Here is an 18888-nt window from a genome sequence, read left to right on the forward strand (position 1 = left end):
CACCATAACCAGTGAGGGGCGGGTGAAAATGAGCAACCTAAATAGACATCATGATAACCAACTCAAAACAGGTTTGAGGGCGTGTTAGATGCGCTGCTGCCATCTGCACCAGCCGGCGGTTAGTAGACTGGTGAGGTGGAGTGCCGGAGAGGGAGAGAGCACACAGTGCCACACAGAGCAGCCGTCACAGGAAATATTTGGACACTGACACAATTTTCATAATTTTGTACAACACCACAACGGATTTGAAATGAAACAACTGAGACAGATTTGAAGTGCAGACTTTCAGATTTAATTCAAAGGGTTGAACAAAAATATTGTATGAAACGTTTAGGACTCAAATATAATTGGACAAATTAACACAATCAAAAATGTTGTGGGTTCATAGCAACAGCTTCCAAATGCAAATGCCACACCTGGACCTTTTACTCCAGACCTTTTACCAGTTTAATTGATGAAGAAATAACAAAGGAATATCCCATAACTCTCCATGAAACGGCTTTTGAGTCAATTGTCCAATTACTTTTGATTCCTTGAAAAAGAGGGTGCAACATATGAAAGAGCTGTAATTCATAAACCTTCCCATTTGGATGTGAATACCCTCAAATTAAAGCTGAGAGACTGCACTTTAAGTCCGTATTCATTATTTAACTGTAAGTTGAATATATTTTGGTAAACAGCCAAAATAACAAAACTTGTGTCACTGTCCTATTTCCGGACTTAACTGTATGCAATCAGCTTATTACACTTTCATGACGGGCCCGGAACCACTGAAGCGCCATAATAAAACGTATTGCAATCATATTGGCTCTGTTAAAGGACATTTTCAATTGTCAATAAAATCATGGGTGTACCTTGCTCTCTACCATTATCTGACTTTATATGACTGTTGTCTTTTCAGGACATTTTTGCGAAAGATATCGATGAGCAAACTAAGAATATCAACCCAAATTACTCAAATTACCGGTTATCACGTGATGAGTAAAAAGAACCAAACGCATTGAATCAATTAATACACAATGTATTTTTTTTGACCAGGATAAAGAAAATCACGTCTCTACTAAAGTTGACCAATTGCTGATAAAAGGGTACAGACTTCAGTTACAAAGACTGAAACGACCCAATGCAGCACAAAATGGTGTCATAATTAATTCACGCGGCGTTGTGATTGAGAAGCAAGCCCTCCAAATGACAAAGCATGCCCAGACCAACCCAGCATTGCAGGAATTACGAAAATATATAACTATTTTGGAAAACGCGATTAACATTGAGTATCAACTTATCCGCAGAATCAGGTCGTTTACAAGTGATTTAGCACCAGGTTATCCACAAACTTTTGGTGCGATTCTGGAGAGGTGGATGCACTTATCCGGCCGCACACCAACCAAGTACCGAACGGCTCTACTCACCTACCCCCGGGGCGACAAGCTATCCCAGGCCAATCGAAGTCCCACGGCGCTACGGTATCACGTCTAGGGGGGATTCTGACTTAGAGGCGTTCAGTCATAATCCCACAGATGGTAGCTTCGCCCCATTGGCTCCTCAGCCAAGCACATACACCAAATGTCTGAACCTGCGGTTCCTCTCGTACTGAGCAGGATTACTATTGCAACAACACATCATCAGTAGGGTAAAACTAACCTGTCTCACGACGGTCTAATCCATTTTTGGCTTTGATGCCCTGGTAGCAATATGCACTTTGAGTTTATAGAGCACGTTATCTAGAGACTGCTAAAATAATCCTCTCCGTGCTTCCAACCGTATTGCTTTGCGGAAAAAAATAGGTACAAAACATCCTAAAAAATAACGTACATCACATGTTTAAGCATTTGGTGGACATTGGGCGTTATGCCTCGTTCACAACTACAGAGTCTAAGCAGAAAGGTTGTGTAACATTTTGCGGAGCTAAGCAAATACCCGGAACGCATTAATTCTCCACAAATGTTGCATGCCGATTTTTTCAAAATGGAGAGAATAATTATTGGGTTACACAACATGGGCTTTATTATTTTACTTTAGATTGTTTAGTTCCTAATTTCAATGTTACAGTCTTAAACACAACAAATCTGTAAAATGTTTCTTTCTATGAACAAATGGCCAGGCGTTTTACAGCACGAATGGAATTGCGCTACCAGGAGTCCATTTTGGCGATCTGCGGTCCTACCATCTGGAACAGTTGATTGAATTGTCCTTGCTCCTGATGAAAGTAGCTACGAAATGAGTCTCAGAAAAGCCGAAAAGCTCTTGAATCAGTCAGTGGAATTCCCCGACTTGTTTTCAGCCATTGTTAGACCCACACAGACGAAAGGTCTGTGCACTGCCCTGGTTTTGGGGCTGTTTTACCTCCAAATGTCCAAGGAACATTGTTAAGAGACATGGCATTATGGACTCCATCAAGTGCCAGCAGATTTTAGGCCAAAACCTGTTTGCCTGCCAGAAGTCTTAAAATGGGTCATCACTGGATCTTCAAGAAGTAGTTCTTGACCAGGTTGGCACACACTGCAGCAAGGATTTTGGCCCACTCCTCCATACAGACCTTCTCCAGGTCCTTCAGGTTTCGGGGCTGTCGCTGGGCAATACAGACTTCCAGCTCCCTCCAAAGATTTTCTATTAGGTTCAGGTCTGGAGACTGGCTAGGCCACTCCAGGACCTTGAGATGCTTCTTACGGAGCCACTCCTTAGTTGCCCTGGCTGTGTGTTTCAGGTCGCTGTCATGCTGGAAGACCCATCTTCAGTGCTCTTACTGAGGGAAGGAGGTTTCAATATCTCACTTTACATGGCCCCATCCATCCTCCCCTCAATACAGTGCAGTCGTCCTGTCCCCTTTGCAGAAAAGCATCCCCAAAGAATGATGTTTCCACCTCCATGCTTTATGGTTGGGATGGTGTTCTTGGGGTTGTACTCATCCTTCTTCTTCCTCCAAACACGGCGAGTTGAGTTTAGACCAAAAAGCTCTATTTTGTCTCATCAGACCACATGACATTATACCATTCCTCCTCTGGATCATCCAGATTGTCATTGGAAAACTTCAGACGGGCCTGGACATGCGCTGGCTTGAGCAGGGGGACCTTGCGTGCACTGCAGGATTTTAATCCATGACGGCGTAGTGTGTTACTAATGGTTTTCTTTGAGAGTGTGGTCCCAGCTCTCTTCAGGTCATTGACCAGGTCCTGCCGTGTAGTTCTGAGCTGATCCCTCACCTTCCTCATGATCACTGATGCCCCATGAGGTGAGATCTTGCATGGAGCCCCAGACCGAGGGAGATTGACCGTCATCTTGAACTTCTTCCATTTTCTAATAATTGCGCCAACAGTTGTTGCCTTCTCACCAAGCTGTTTGCCTATTGTCCTGTAGCCCATCCCAACCTTGTGCAGGTCTCCAATTTTATCCCTGATGTCCTTACACAGCTCTCTGGTCTTGGCCATTGTGGAGAGGTTGGAGTCTGTTTGATTGAGTGTGTGGACAGGTGTCTTTTATACAGGTAACCAGTTCAAACAGGTGCAGTTAATACAGGTAATGAGTGGAGAACAGGAGGGCTTCTTAAAGAATAACTAACAGGTCTGTGAGAGATGGAATTCTTACTGGTTGATAGGTGATCAAATACTTATGTCATGCAATAAAATGCAAATTAATTATTTAAAAATCATACAATGTGATTTTCTGGACTCTCACAGTTTAAATGTACCTGTGATTAAAATTACAGACCTCTACATGCTTTGTAAGTAGGAAAACCTGCAAAATCGGCAGTGTATCAAATAATTGTTCTCCCCAATGTATTCAGAATCAGACATAATTATATATATGTATTTTATTTTCTCTCTCAAGCAAATAAAGTTTGACTGTCCGAGTTGAATATCAAAGAGGAAATAGGTAACTTGCTTTCTAGCTAACAAATACTAACTTTCGTTTCGTTTCCTGTTTGAAAAATATGAAAGCTTAACAGTTGAGACTGGTGCTTTGGATATTTCAACTGGGGGCTATGTCTGAAGGAGTAGCTGAAGTAGCTTGCCTGTATCTTTATCTTAGGCCAAGATATGGCAATAAATCTACAATATTATTGTCAAAATCACCATACAATTTTGACAGTTTGTGACGGCACTAAATATGCAACTATACCAAAATAACAATAGGTAACATTTTGGGAGGATTAAAACTGGCAACTTCACAGATCAGACAATTCTTTAGTTATTGATCATGAAAATTAACCTGCAAAGCATTCAATTAATCATTTTGGAACGACCCCTGACCCCTGTGTAAAATATGAAAGCTTGGGAGATGAGACTATTGCTTAGAATTTGTCACCTGGAAACTAGACTTGAAGGAGTTGCTGAAGTGGCTTGCCTGTATCTTTTTCCAAACCCAAGATAAGGCCAGAAATCTATAAAATTCTAATGAAGATCTCTGTACAATGTAGACCTTTTGTGACACACTAAACATGCAATCATACAAATATAACAATAGGTAACATTTTGGGAGGATTAAATCTAGCAACTTAAACGAGGAGATCTCCCAGGACAGCATCTCATCAGGAGCATGCCCAGACATTGTCAGGACTGCATAAAGGCACATGGGGTCCATACACACTAATGAGCCACATTATGAGATGCAGTGATGAAATTCACACAAGTTGGAACAGCCTTGTTTACTTTAATTTTCGGGGTGAGTTTTAATCCAGCCCTGAATTGGTTGGTGATTTGGGTTTCCTTTGACCGTTCTCACGTCATTTTGTTCTCAACGAATTACACAATGTACAGTAAAGATTTAAATATTAAATATATTTCGTTCATCGAGATACGATGTGTGATTGTAGTTGTTCCCTTACATTTTTTGAGCAGTGTACTTCAAACACCCAAAAGATTATGATTTAAGGTATTTGTACACTTAAAACTGGCATTGGCCAGAGTGAATGTATCTATCGCTGGATGGTAATACTTTGTTTTTCTCTTGTAGATAAATGGTTTCTATTGTTGTTTTCTTAATAATGTACGTTGAATTGCTTATCATATTTGTATGTGTATACTGAAAATGTATAGAAAGAATATATTATCCTGTGTATGACCCCTTCACACAGCATTTTAATCAACACATTTTATGGTACATCAAGCCATGAGCAACTGTATCCATTTTTGTGTGATCTACTTTATGTATCCAAATGTATAAAAAAAAATGCTGGAAACAGTCAATTATGAAATGCAGTTGCCAATAGTTGAATATTTCAGACACTTATTATGATTAATTGCAATAGTTTATTGCCTGTCCTTTAGTTGTGGACTCTGATTTGTATGGTAAACGCATGTATTGTATCACATGCAATTATGTATGAATGAAACCAAATTGCGTGTAGAAAATTCCCATTGGTCCTTGTTTTAATGAAATTCTTTTGAAAATAGTCATCTGACTGCCACTGTCATAAACGTTCTACTAGCCCTTTCTGTAGCAAAGTCATTGTGATGTGTGATTCCCATTTTGTTTGTTTCGCATGTTTGAGTGGGCCAGCAGTTCTCAAACCTCCACTCGAGGACACCAGTCGTTTCACAGTTTTGCTGTTGCCTTGATTAGGCCACCCGATTAATTAATAAAGGTATTTATGATTAGATGACAAGTAAAAACGGGAAGGTTAGCTGTAGAATAATTCTAACACATGGACCGGATTGGGGTTACCCGAGGAGAGGTGTGAGAACCACGGGAGGAGCATATGCCTGAAACGAAAGTAACTATTAGTGTCTGTATCGATATGATCTGCCTATCCACTTGTGGGCACAGCTGCCTATATAAAGGGTACTTCATTCAACTACATCACTGCATGATTTGAGGAATTTTGACAGCTTCAACATCGTTATGCAGTCATCAATGGTAAGACTGCGCAAAATATTAAATGTAACAGTTGTTAACCTGACATCGTTGACACTGGTGACTGTTTAAAACATAAAGGAAAGTGTAAAATGTTCTATACTGAAACCCAAGTATTTCATTCATAATTCATATGGCATAGATGGAGTCAGGCTAAAATAGGATTTGACTAATTTAATATTTTGCTTTTTCTAGGGAATTGGAGCTTTCTCCTGTGATCACAACATAGTATTCTTTGACCTGGAGACTACGGGATTAGGTATTATATAAATTACGTGTTTTTTGTTATACATGATTATGTTGATAGTGCTAGCATTTTTTATGTTAAAACGTTTCTAATAAAATAGTATGTTCACAGTAGATTCGGGGTAATAAATGCTGTATTGAGTTATTGTAAATGTACATCCATATACACATTTTCCCCTGTATATATACACATATATAATTTTGTTCTTCGTCACTGAAACGTATCAAAGTAGTTTAGTGAACGCATGTGTTAATAAATAAGAAACAAGAACCATCAGAATGTGAAGTTTACGGTGGCAATAAATCTTTTTATTTTCCTTTAAAGCAGCTGTGAAAGTAAAACGTAATTTCTAGGAAATGCGCACCACAAGAGCGGTTTCATGCGAGAAAATATCAGTTGGAAATGTAAGAGGGGAGAGATTGAACTAGAAGGGTTACTAAAACGAATAGGATACATTTCACTGCTAGACAATAAAAGCGTTTTAAAACAAAACACAAAAACAGAAGAGTGCATATATGTGAGTGTTTATAAAAAAAAATGCATTAGGGAGTGTTTATTAAAAAAACATTATAAGGGAGTGTTTATAAAAAGTGACTTGATAGGCTATTTTGAACCAAATTTAAACGTCTTGTTCAGGGGTCACTAAAAGGGGACCGCGGAGTAACCTGCACAACTTTTCTAACCTTTACCGCACTGGTTTACTGGCCCAGGAGACTCAATTGCATGCGTTGTAAATCATCTCACGTGATGCCACTCAGCCAATCAAATCACTGCATTCCGATAAGTGGTAAATTCTTATTGAGTGAGATACAAACACACACGAGAGACGAGACGAGAGGTATCCTAGAAATGGGAGAACTAAATCAGTCAGATAAAAGTTATTTCGTATGGTGTGCTCTGAAAATAGAAAACTAAACAGCGTAAACGGAGCTTTTAATCAATAATGGAAATACTCTTATTTTAATTGTTCCCACGGGTAGTTCGAAACCAATAATCTCATATGTTCCGAGACCGTGGCGATAATTAAAAGCGGGAATGTGAATCGCCACTACGAAACAGAGCACACATCTTTTGAGGAAAAGATACCCACTCCAATCTGAATTGAGGGCACAGAAAATCAACTAAGAGCCCAATATGATCGGTCCACAACAATCCTAACAAATTCTTTCACTGCCCAACAATAGCTTGGATTTTGGGTCAACATAAAAAAAAACATTCGCTGAGGGAGTGGTTGTTGAAGAGTGCAGTGGCTGACACCTTACTTGAGGGAAAACAAAAAGAAGAGTTTTGTAAAAAAATCTAGCAAATACATTTGTCAGCATCATAAGCCACAAAGAGATGTGAAATATTAGCCCAGGATGTGCTAGCACAGCTGGATGAATAGATTCATAAGACACCATGGGTGGAAGCTTAGCTGTAGATGTGTCTGACAATGCTCAGCTGTTAGTTTATATGAGGTTCTTCAACAAGGAGAAGAGTTCTTTGAGGCCCTGTTATGTGTTACCTCCCTTCAGACCAGTATGAGAGGAGAGGACATCTACCTGGCCATAAAGGAGATGTTAATGTAGAGGGGAATAGAGCCAAAACAACTGGTTTCAATAACTACAGATGGAGCCCCTTCCATGGTAGGGAGAGAGAAAGGAGCTGTGGCAAGAATGAAAGAGGACAATTCTGAGCTCATCTATTGCCTTTTTATAGTTCATCAATCGGTCCTGTGCTCCACCCTGTCAGACAAATATGCTGCAGTGATGAACACAATGAGAATGATTAACTTTCTCAGAGCATCCCATCAGTTTCGCATTCTCAGGGAATTCCTCAGAGAAGCTGATGCAAATGCTGATGACCTGCTGCACAACAATGTAAGAAGGCTCAGCTAAGGCAGGGTGTTGAAGCGCTTTTGGTCCATCTCAAGGGAAATCGCAGCTTTCTTGGCAGAGCTGAAGAACCAGAAGGCAACACCATTTTCTCTCTTTTTAGAAGATGAGAAGAAGATGGATATTTTGTCTTATTTGGTTGATATCACTTCACACTTCCCATTCTTCATGAACAATAGAAAGTGGAGGAATGAGATGTAAGGGGGAGAGAAAGAGAAAAGTGTTAAATCTGTTCAGATGATTTGAGATGGTTTATTATAAAGTTGGTTGAAACTGTAAAGATGTGAAATGGAGTTAAAGGGATAGTTCGTCCCAAAATTCATATTTTTCTAAAAGTTTACTTACCAAAGATATTCCAGAAGGCACATACAGGAATTTTTTTCAAACAATCCATTATTCAGCTCTGTCCCATTCTGTAATTAGCATTATTAGCATCATCCAAATTCATGAATGCAAATGGTTCTTACTTCTATCGCAAAGCTGCATTGCAAGCGGAAAACTACTCCTAAATACTCCAAACTACATTCAGAATATGTAGTGGTACTAGTGTGTATGGCCCCCATGTGCCTGTATGCACTCTTGACAACGTATGGGCATGCTCCTGGTGAGACACCGGATAATGTCCTGTGGGATCTCCTCCCAGACCTAGATCAGGGCATCAGTGAGCTCCTGGACAGTCTGTGGTGTTACGGCGGTGTCGGATGCACCGATACAAAACATCCCAGAGGTTCTCAATTGGATTCAGGTTTGGGGAACGTGAGGGCCAGTCAATGGCATCAATGCCTTCGTCATCCTGGAACTGCCTACACACTCTGGCCACATGAGACTGGGCATTGTCCTGCACCAGGAGGAACCCTACCACTACACCAACGTAAGGTCTGACGATGGGTCTGAGGATTTCATCCCAGTAGCTAACAGCAGTCAGGGTTATACAGTAAAAGGGCTGGGGGGAATCTGCATATTAATTCTGTAAGACAACGTCATGTCTTTATTCCTTCCCGCCCCCGGTTATGTATCTTTCTCTGTCCTGTCCTAAGTGTTTATCCAAATTGGAAGGCTGTTCCCCCACCTTACCTCAGGAAACTAAGGACACTGTAGGCAACCTATTCAACTCAGAAGGGACCCACACCATCTGTAAAAAGAACACAGACTGATGGTTTAAATAGAGAGATTGATTGGCATATTGAACGAGGACCCAATCTACTGATATCATTCAATGATGACCATAAACAAATACAGGGACCAGATCCCCTTCTCCCACATTCCTATTCTTATCTAAATATGGGGACTCAGTACCATTTCTTGAACCCGATACTTAAACCAGTAATTCCTTTATACATTTATAGAATTTAGAATACATCAGTTCAAGAAATTCCATGACACTCCCCAGATAATCAATGACCCACCATCAAACTGGTCATGCTGGTTGATGTTGCAGGCAGCAACACACTTTCACGTCTGTCACATGTGCTCAGTGTGTACCTACGCTCATCTGTGAAGAGAATGGGGCACCAATGACGGACCTGCCAATTCTGGTATTCTCTGAATGCCAATCAAGCTGCACGGTGCTGGGCTGTGAGCATTGGTCCCTCTAGAGGATGTTGGTTCAGACAGTTTGGTCAGAAACATGCACACCAGTAGCCTGCTGGAGGTCATTTTGTAGGGCTCTGGCAGTGCTCCTCCTCGCACAAAGAAGCAGATACCAGTCCTGCTGCTGGGTTGATGCCTTCTACGTCCCTGTCCAGCTGTCCTTGTGTAACAGCCCATCTCCTGGTAACTCCTCTATGTTCTTGAGACTGTACTGGGAGACACAGCAAACCTTCTTGTGACGGTATGTATGGATGTGCCGTCCTGGAGGAGCTAGACTACCTGTGCAACCTGAATGGGCTGCAGGCACTGCCTCATGCTACCAGTAGTGACAAGGACACTAGCAAAGCATACAACTAGAGAAGAATCAGCCAGGAAGGATAAGGAGAGAGCAATTGTCTGTGGCTACCACCTGCAAAACTATTCCCTTTTTGGTGGTTGTCTTGCTGTTGCCTCTCCAGTGCATCTGGTGTCACTTTCATATGCACCAAAACTGGTGACATTGATTCACAATGCTTATGCTTCCTAACTGGACAGATTGATATCCCTGAGGTTTAATTGACTTGGTGTTAGACTGTGATGATTACGCATTCCCTTTATTTCTTTGAGCAGTGTATTTTTACACACATGTTGGTAAAAAAAAATGATTTGGCTAATGACATGGACGGACTGGGAATGAATAATGACCACAGCATTTTGACCCAGACCAGCCCACCAAACCCCCCCAGTGATACACCACTTCCCGCACACCTGTTGGAATATATCGTTCGTATAGTGGTTACCTTAGTAAGAACTTACTCCGTCAAAAAGAATCATGTGAGAAAGAGAAGCTTTATTAAAAACACAGCAGCAGAGTTGTCTGATGTTACATGTTCAATCGATCTCACTGTAAAGATGGTTGCTAGCGGTTATATACATTAAAGGGCTGTCACAGATCACATTTCCACAAGAACCACCATGCCAAATGGTCAATGTAAACATTCCACATTCCTGAGGTTGGCAGACTGACCTACTGAGAGACAATCTAAACACAGATGTTTCTTCTATTCTCATTATCTAGGCACATTCATGTTCAATGATTCTACACTCCCCCTATCACACGTTTGATAAAACATTAGAAGTACAATTGAGTTCCTAATGAAAAGAAAAGGCCCATACACTTGATTACGACAAAACAACAAAAAGGATTATCTGACCAATGAGGTCTTATTGTTCCTCAAATGAAAATGAATGTAAACAAGACAGTTGACACACCCCATGCTGACACATAACTCAATGTTACAGCCATCTATCCCACCCCCACCTCAGATTATAAGGGTTGAGAAACATTGACATCAACAGGCTACTATCAGTGTTAACGGTGTTCAGCAGAAAATCTGACTCAACATAACATCATGATTGAACATTCCCCCAAGTCCATTGAACAATCAAATGGATTGTTAACTGGCCCGTCCTGTTAACTGGCCCGTGGTACTCTGACCCGGAACATGTGGAGTCCTTCAGGATTCTCCTCTCATCTCACTGGCGATGATTCATCTAGAAATGGAGTGTGAAGCCAAGTTATTACTCAAGTTTTATCTCAGTTATCATTGGTAAACACAAACAAAGAGCAACTATATTATTTAACCAAAGTCAATTTAGCATTTAAAAAAGGTAATCTAATTTTATTGCAGGGAAGAAACTCACATTGGCTGTTTTACCCACTTTTATAGGCTATGACTATAATGGATTCAAATTAAGTACTCATGGGACACGTGTTATAACAAGGACTATTGATTCTTCATTCTGCCACTTATCGTTTTGTAAGAAAACCATGAGATTATATTTTACACATTATATTGTACACATTTCTAAATTCTCTCTCGGTTTAGATTTCCCCACTTGTACAAGCTTAGCACGCAGTAGCAAATGACCATGCTGTGGGCCTGGTAAAGACCTAATCACAATGTTGTGAGATCCCCCCTTAGTGGAGGCCTCCCGGAATAAAACATGATCAACTCAGTAAATGCGTTCGGCTCTTAATGACATCAAACATGACGAAGCACAACAAAACAGGCTCTTTCTTGAGGGCCTATTAAAACATGCCATTTACCATCAAAGTGCTTTTCAAATTAATATTCAATTGGATAAGCCTGCTAACAAGGAAAGTGATCAGGTTTCCTTGATAAGTTCCAGCTTTCTTGAATGTTTGGGTACAATACATTTTTGGAAATAAACATTTACAACTCTTAATCAATGATTATGAAAGCTCACATCAATGCCAGGTATCGTCCATGTTTCTGCGGTCCCATGAAAGGGACATCATCTTGTTACTCCTATCGTTCAGCCAGGTGGAAAAACAAAATGTGTCTTTGTCCATTTTGATTGTCTCCTTTGTCTCCTTGCCAGATCGGAGATTAGAACTAGCAACTTTTCAGTAACTGGAAAGATGCAGTAACTTCTCAGCTACTTGCAGATAGCCTACACTACTAAACAAAACAACATTGTGGTTTAAGCATTGCTACCTGGGAACTTAAATCATGAAATCTTCATGTCTTTCTGTTAATAACAAATATGACTACAATAATTAGACATTTTGATAATTATTTTAAATATAATTATCACAAATGTTATGCTTCATTTGACAGTAAAGCGGTGAAAGGTAGCAGAAAGAATTGGGTTTGATTCAAACCCAGGCTGCAGCAGTACATGTGCACTGGAGGCAGCAGGTTCTACCGCTGGACCACACTAGGCAAGACCGGTTCTAAGCATACACAAATTAGTGGTCGCTTAGGGCCCCCAACTGCTAGGGGGCCTCCGATCACTACAGAGCCCTCGACCACTAGGGGAGAGGGGGCCTCAAATCTAATTTTGCTTATGGCTAGACCCTAGGTCACAAACCCTTCAAATGTCGTTCTCAGTTTATAATAAATATAATATATTACCCTATTTTTCTTCCCAATTTCAGGATATTCAATTTCACAATTAAGGCCCTGCTTCATCACAGCAACCCTCAGCAGACTTAGGACCTTTGTGCTTCAGGTCATTGTCATGCTGAACGTTATTGTTTTTATACTGAAAGTTATTGTTTTTTAGACATCAAGGCTTTGTTTTTGCTCTGACATGCAAGGGTGAAGTATGGAACATTATATAGATTGGTTTGTGCTTTTCCAAATCATCTCCAGTTAATTGAATTTGCCACAATTGGGCTTAACTATAGACATCTCAAGGACGATCAAAGGACGTAGGAGGCATCTGAGCTCAATTTTGAGTGTCATGGCAAAGGGTCAGAATAGTTGTTTATTTGCGCAAATTTCCCCCAAAAAATGTTTACTTTGTCATTACAGTATATTTTGTGTAGATTGATGGCAATGTACAGTAACAAGAAAATAGAGAAGATAATTGATTTATATAAAATACATTATCCTCCCAGCTAGGGTAAAAATGCTACCTTTGATCATAAAGGGATCTACATGGTACCAAACAGGGTTCTTCTTTGGAAGCAGCAAAAGAACACAGGGACGCAGTACAGTGAATATCTCCCATGTGAATTACACGGTATTGTCCTTTAATTGGTATTGCATTTCAATCTACCTCCATAGACACATCAGTGTGTGACATCATCCAGCTGTCGGCCATCAGCGGGGAAAGTACGTTCAATGCCTACGTTCTCCCTCGCTGCAGCATGACTGAAGAGGCCACCAGGATCACAGGGTTGAGCGTCAGCAATCGCCAGACCTTACTCCTACATGGCCAACCAGTGAATACCATTCCTCTCAAAGAGGCCCTCACCTCGTTCATCTCCTTCCTTCGTTCTTTTCGAAAGCCCATTCTGGCAGCCCACAATGCCCGCCGTTTCGACTCCCCTGTGCTTGCCAGGGCTCTGGGGGAATGCTCTCTGAGGTGCCAGTTCCAGCAAGTAGTGTCAAGCTTCCTAGATACTTTCTTGATTAGTAAGGAAATGTTTTCAAACACAGTGACTAGGTTCTCTCAGGAGCACCTGGCTCGTGTGTTCCTCAGGAAGACCTACGAGGCTCACAATGCATTGGAGGACGTGAAGGTCCTTCAAGAGCTTTATCAAAGTTGGAGTCCTAGTCAGGCCGTGATACGCCATAACACCTTCCTCTTTCAATGTGTTTCTAACCCACTGACTAGAAGGTTTTTCTGATTTATATTTGTTTTCTTTTTTATTACACACACGTTGTGTTTCATACTCTTTCTGTAGAATATAGAGTTTGCATTTACTTTTTATCCTGGCTTATAAAGTGGATGTGGCACATTTAAGCATCTTATTATTTTTTTCTAAGTATATTTACAATTATGATTTTGTTTAAGCAAGTTTGAGGACAGTATTTTCACAGTATAAAAACAAGAACAGTTTTAGAAAACAATAACTATATTGTTACCAAAATGTTACATTTATTAAAGTGTGAAGCAGAATGTGGCTTGTCTTCCTGGTTGCTCTGTAAAAAGAAAGAAATGGTTCGACATTGGAAATAAAATTGCATTTGAATTGGAAAACAGAATAATCTTTAAATTAATCCCCCAACAAATTATGGGATTCATGCCCTTAACAATACTGTTAATAGTGCAATTATAAAAAAGTTAATAGAAACGTTTTGTTTGTACCATAGATATGGATAATGGACTCAAGTGGAAACAAAAGGTGAATGGTCACACTTTGGACGCCCAAAATGTCAATGTTTATGTTAAAACCATCCTTATCTATGACTCTTGCAATTGATGTTGTGATTGAATATATCTGCCATGTTAATGTAGTCAACCTGGAGTGACTTTCAAATGCATTGGGTTATCACTCCTGATGAGTGGTTTAAGTCAACACTGCAATAAAATAACCAACATGAGGCTGCCCGTGTGTAATTCACAAAGTGTGATTATATTATTCATCTTCTATCTATGTCTGTGCAATACTCAATCTTTTTCATTACCATTCTCCTAGCAGCAGGATAGTTTTTCTTCTCATTATATTTTTTTCTCATTATAAAAGCCATCATTGAAATGCATTGCAATGTGCTTAATTCGGTTAAAAAAATAAAGTGAATTGTATTCAAAAGCAAGTTATATGTTTTTCTTAAAGCAAAAGCATAATGATTAGAAACAAATATAAATGTATTTATTTTTTATAAAATAATTTTTAAAAACTATTACTCACTAGGGTATAAAGAATCCATATAAAGTGTCAATTCATGGGGAAACTACAGGGTATTGGCCTCATAGACATCTTATTTAAAGGCTAGACGTCTCATGGCGCAGTCACTTCCGGCATCACCGGTGGCCATCTTGTCACAGGCAGGCTTCCTGTCGGGCTCTGTGGTACCTAATATAAGGTGAGTGATCAGCACTAACACAAATACTCTTATCTCGCTGAAACCTTGATGGATTTACAAACAGTTTGGTTTCTTACAAACGTTATTAACGTGGCTATAATTCTGAATGCTTGAAAATTTTGAAATTGCAGCTTTTCTTTTCTAAAAACGTCTAAAACGTGCAGCATAGTTGGGTCACGGCTACTTGCGCAAGTTAACAAGGCAGATATCACAAACGAGCTGTTTGATTATAGAGGTTTTACTGACACCAATAACGATTTTATGACAACTAATCTTTTGTCTAAATTACAATATTTGTGGATGTGGTTGTAGTTATTTGCTGGCTAATAACAATAAGCTTTGAGTGAGACCTATGGCAGCTAACGTTACAGTTTAGCTGCTAACCAGCAAATTTGCACATGCTTTTCAATCCGGTTGGTTCCTGTGTTGCTTGAAGGACAGCAATATGTCCTGACCTACAGGTTCAGCCAGAACCACTTGGAGCTTCTCTTCAACTCCATCAGAGTATCTGGTAGGGTTCATAATTTATATTTACCAGCCGCAACACTAAGTGACTTGTATTGTTTTCAGTCCATATGTTTTTTTACTTTTAGTAACATGTGTTTTCTGCAGACACACCTTAACCCTAAGACACCCACAATACCTGGAAGTGTCACAAACCATTTTGAGTATTTAGAAAAATGCCTGTGTTTGACTATTTGTTTGCAGAACTTATCATCACTGATACAGTCTGAATTGTATGATAATGTCATTCAACCTATTTTATGTGGAAAGATCATTCAGGGGTGGCTAGTTCTAATTAAAAATGTTTTAAACATAAAACATTTTAAAGCATGTATTGAATATCTGTGTACTATTCTTGTATATCTTTTTTTTTCCTTAAACGAATAACAACCCTAATGCCAGCCAGTTCAAGTACATCTTTAGGATGTAAAGCTGATGGCCCAGTGTGGGGTTGTTAAACCATGCAAAGGCAATGTGACGGCACAGGATGACACAGAGTCCCTACCAGCTGTCATCGACACCTCTACAAGCCTGTCAGCTGTAGATGTGTCCTCTGCAGCAGGAGGAGAAGATCTTCCATCCCCGTTTGCTGACATTCCTGCCCTAGTACATGATCACAGCTACCTTCCCGTCCACTTCGATGGTCTTGTGGACAACGCTCTCATGTACATTTCAGGTGACGGCTAACTGAAAGTCGATTTTCCCTATAACCAAAAGTGCCAATAGTCACAATCTGGGGAAAAACTATCTCACGATTGTCCAAAAAGGGAAGTGTTCCCTTAATTTCCCCATGCTTATTAATGATTATTGTTATTAGTTATGATATTACTAACTAAAATTTCAGGATTTGTTGTGCGACAGGTTTTGAAGAAGCTTTCGTGTGATGTCTGCCGTGCCAGCCTGGTGACATGCTGCATCTGCCATCAAGGACCAGAGCTACCACCTGCTGAATTTAAAAAACAATGGAGGTCTGGTGATTCCATCAGAGGGAACCGTGAGTGTCGTCAGGGCAGCAGATTGGGTCATTCGGCAGTCATCAGGCAGTACCAGACGATCACAGCCCATCAAACTGCTTGAGGTTGTTTACATTGTCTGAAAAAGGATCGGTTCAGAGGATGTTTGTGTTGGGATAGACAGTATGGGATAGACATCCACCACCATAGGCTGTTAAAAATAATTCTGTCCCTGTTTTTTAAGGTAAAGCTGCACCACATCGCCAGAATTACAATCCTCAGCTTACAGAGCAACAACATGCAACAGAAACTTAATAAAACTGTCCTTTTCAAAGGGCATTAGCCCAAGGTATGTGTTTTCAAGGTACTGTCCTCTTTTACTTCAACAGTAGTGTAGTGCTCTCTACAGCATTTATTTATTTGTATATATAAATGATTTATTTATATTTGTAAAGGGGAATCATGTACCTAATTTGTGTGCAAATAAATGTCACTCTTATAATAGTTTAAAAATAGAGACTTGTGTAATTATTCCATATTTTTTGTAGTCATTCTATATCAGAACCCCTGACATACAATCCAAATAGTCTACAAGTAACATCAGTGTTACCTTTCATTTGATTTGATTTCATTATGCTTCTATACGAAGAGGTTGCCCCACAGTAAGCATTTTGCACACAGCTTCACAAGACCTGGTGCTAGGGCTCAGTTGTTTCTAAAGTCATATCAAGTGACCTAGATGGCTGAAATGTGGTCAGTTCAGAGATGCTTGTTATCCGGCATAAAGAAAAAACATGTAGTAATTCAAATTATTTTATAATAGTAATTTTATTATAAGAGTACAAAAGTGTATATGTCTTGTTGCCATTCTGTAGCCTATTTATTGATTTAACATACATACCTTGTTTGTATATTCATTACACCTATCTGGTTCTGTTCAATGATATTTTCATATGGAAGTCCATGGTTTTAATGGTTCATATGTATGCAGTGTCATAACTTTATCTCTGACGTTTATAACAAACCAAACTGTTTGAAAATCTGTAGAAAAATTTGCAAGTTATGGTTATTTAAAAGTACATGCACCATAAAACACAATGTTACAAGTGAGCGAGCGGCCTGTGGCAAGATGGCCGCCATGTGCGGACGTCGACCTCCATTAGCCTTTAGCGCGGACAAGGTATCTAGCCTTTATATATGATGTCTATGATTGGCCTTATTCACCGCGCCTCCATCTTGAAATCCAAAACGAGGCTAGGGGGTACACTCTAAACCGGAAGTTCATTGACAGAGCGCAGCAGCGGGTGTCTGTCATCATGGCGATACCTGTGTGGACATCAAATCTTTCATGTCTCCCCGAAATAACAATGGACTATGTCGAAAAAATGGGCCAATAAGGACTGCATGATTCCCTTGGCTGTTTTTCTGAAAGGATACAGCAACTGGATTGAGGGATATGTGCACGACGTAGAAGGTAAATGCACGGATGATCACTGCTTTTTTTCTGAAATCAACATTAGTCAACATTACTTTTAAAGTTAGCTTGTTAGCTAGATAAAACAACAGGACGTGAAAACATTACAAGCTGATGCTAAGCATTGTTAAGATATATTAACCACACCAGACTGACTGTTATTTTGAGTGCTAACAATAAATTATTTTACCGACAGTCAAGAGGAGCGAGACAGTCAGTGTGAGAGCGAAGTCTTTTCGCTCAATGCGAAAAAACGAGGCACCTTACAACATTCAGGTATCATGACTGTGGATAAACTGCTCAGTTTGCGGAGTGGTGCCACTGCTAGAACAAATACGCTTGCTAAACGTTCAAATGTTCATCTTGATCGTTCATATCAACAGTTCATCTTGATCGTTCATATCAAGTGTGCCGCACAAGCCCTGAAAAGTGAAGCCAAAACGTCTCGATCGCCCCCTGGTGAGTGGTCCCAGTATAGGTCATAAACCCCGCCCTCCCCATGTTATTCAATGGGACGCGAGACCAACTAAACAATTAAATTACCCTTCAATTATCTTTTTTCAGAAGCTGGTTTCTGTCATTTACTGTAGTTTGTATCACGCTAATGTAAATTCAAGAGTTTGTTTTTAAATTAAGTTGGTTTTTAGTTAGTTATTTAATGCTCTAAAAACGGTGGTGTGACGTCGTGATTCACAGCTTTGATTGACAGCTATCTGAGCCGAGGAGCCACTGAAGCGCCATCCTCCTTCCGAGGACTGAGGAGACTGGAGCTTTACATTTAATCTCTAAATTTCTATAATTCATATAATTTCACACGGACATAATGGGTTGTTCTGCAGTACATTGTGCTAACCGATCTGGCATTTCCAATCGATCTTTGAATTTTTTTCGGTAAGTTAAATTTATAAGCTATTTAATTAGTAAATAAATGTAATGGGCTAGCTAACGTTAGCTAAAAGACAACAAGCCTCGTTAATAGCTAGCAGGTGATCGTTAGCTAGAAGTTACCAATTATTTTTGTATTAGGCCTATTCTAAATTAAGGTTAAACATGATGTAAGTTAGGCTATAAC

General features: G+C 39.9%; 1 protein-coding gene across 1 annotated transcript; it reads left to right on the plus strand.

Moving 5' to 3' along the window:
• The first annotated feature begins 5478 nt into the window (after positions 1-5478).
• LOC105028538 (protein PML-like) lies at positions 5479-14403 on the plus strand. Its single transcript, XM_010901337.3, has 3 exons — positions 5479-5853; positions 6046-6109; positions 13140-14403. The coding sequence occupies exons 1-3, from the start codon at positions 5839-5841 to the stop codon at positions 13703-13705; spliced, it is 645 nt and encodes a 214-aa protein (XP_010899639.2). The 5' UTR covers positions 5479-5838; the 3' UTR covers positions 13706-14403.
• Positions 14404-18888: the final 4485 nt, after the last annotated feature.

This window comes from Esox lucius, chromosome 19, assembly GCF_011004845.1.
Source record: "Esox lucius isolate fEsoLuc1 chromosome 19, fEsoLuc1.pri, whole genome shotgun sequence".
Lineage (NCBI taxonomy): Eukaryota > Metazoa > Chordata > Actinopteri > Esociformes > Esocidae > Esox > Esox lucius.

Coding starts and splice junctions, on each gene's coding strand:
- LOC105028538 (XM_010901337.3), top strand. Junction 6,110..13,139: donor CCTGGAGACTACGGGATTAG/GTATTATATAAA, acceptor CTACCTCCATAG/ACACATCAGTGTGTGACATC.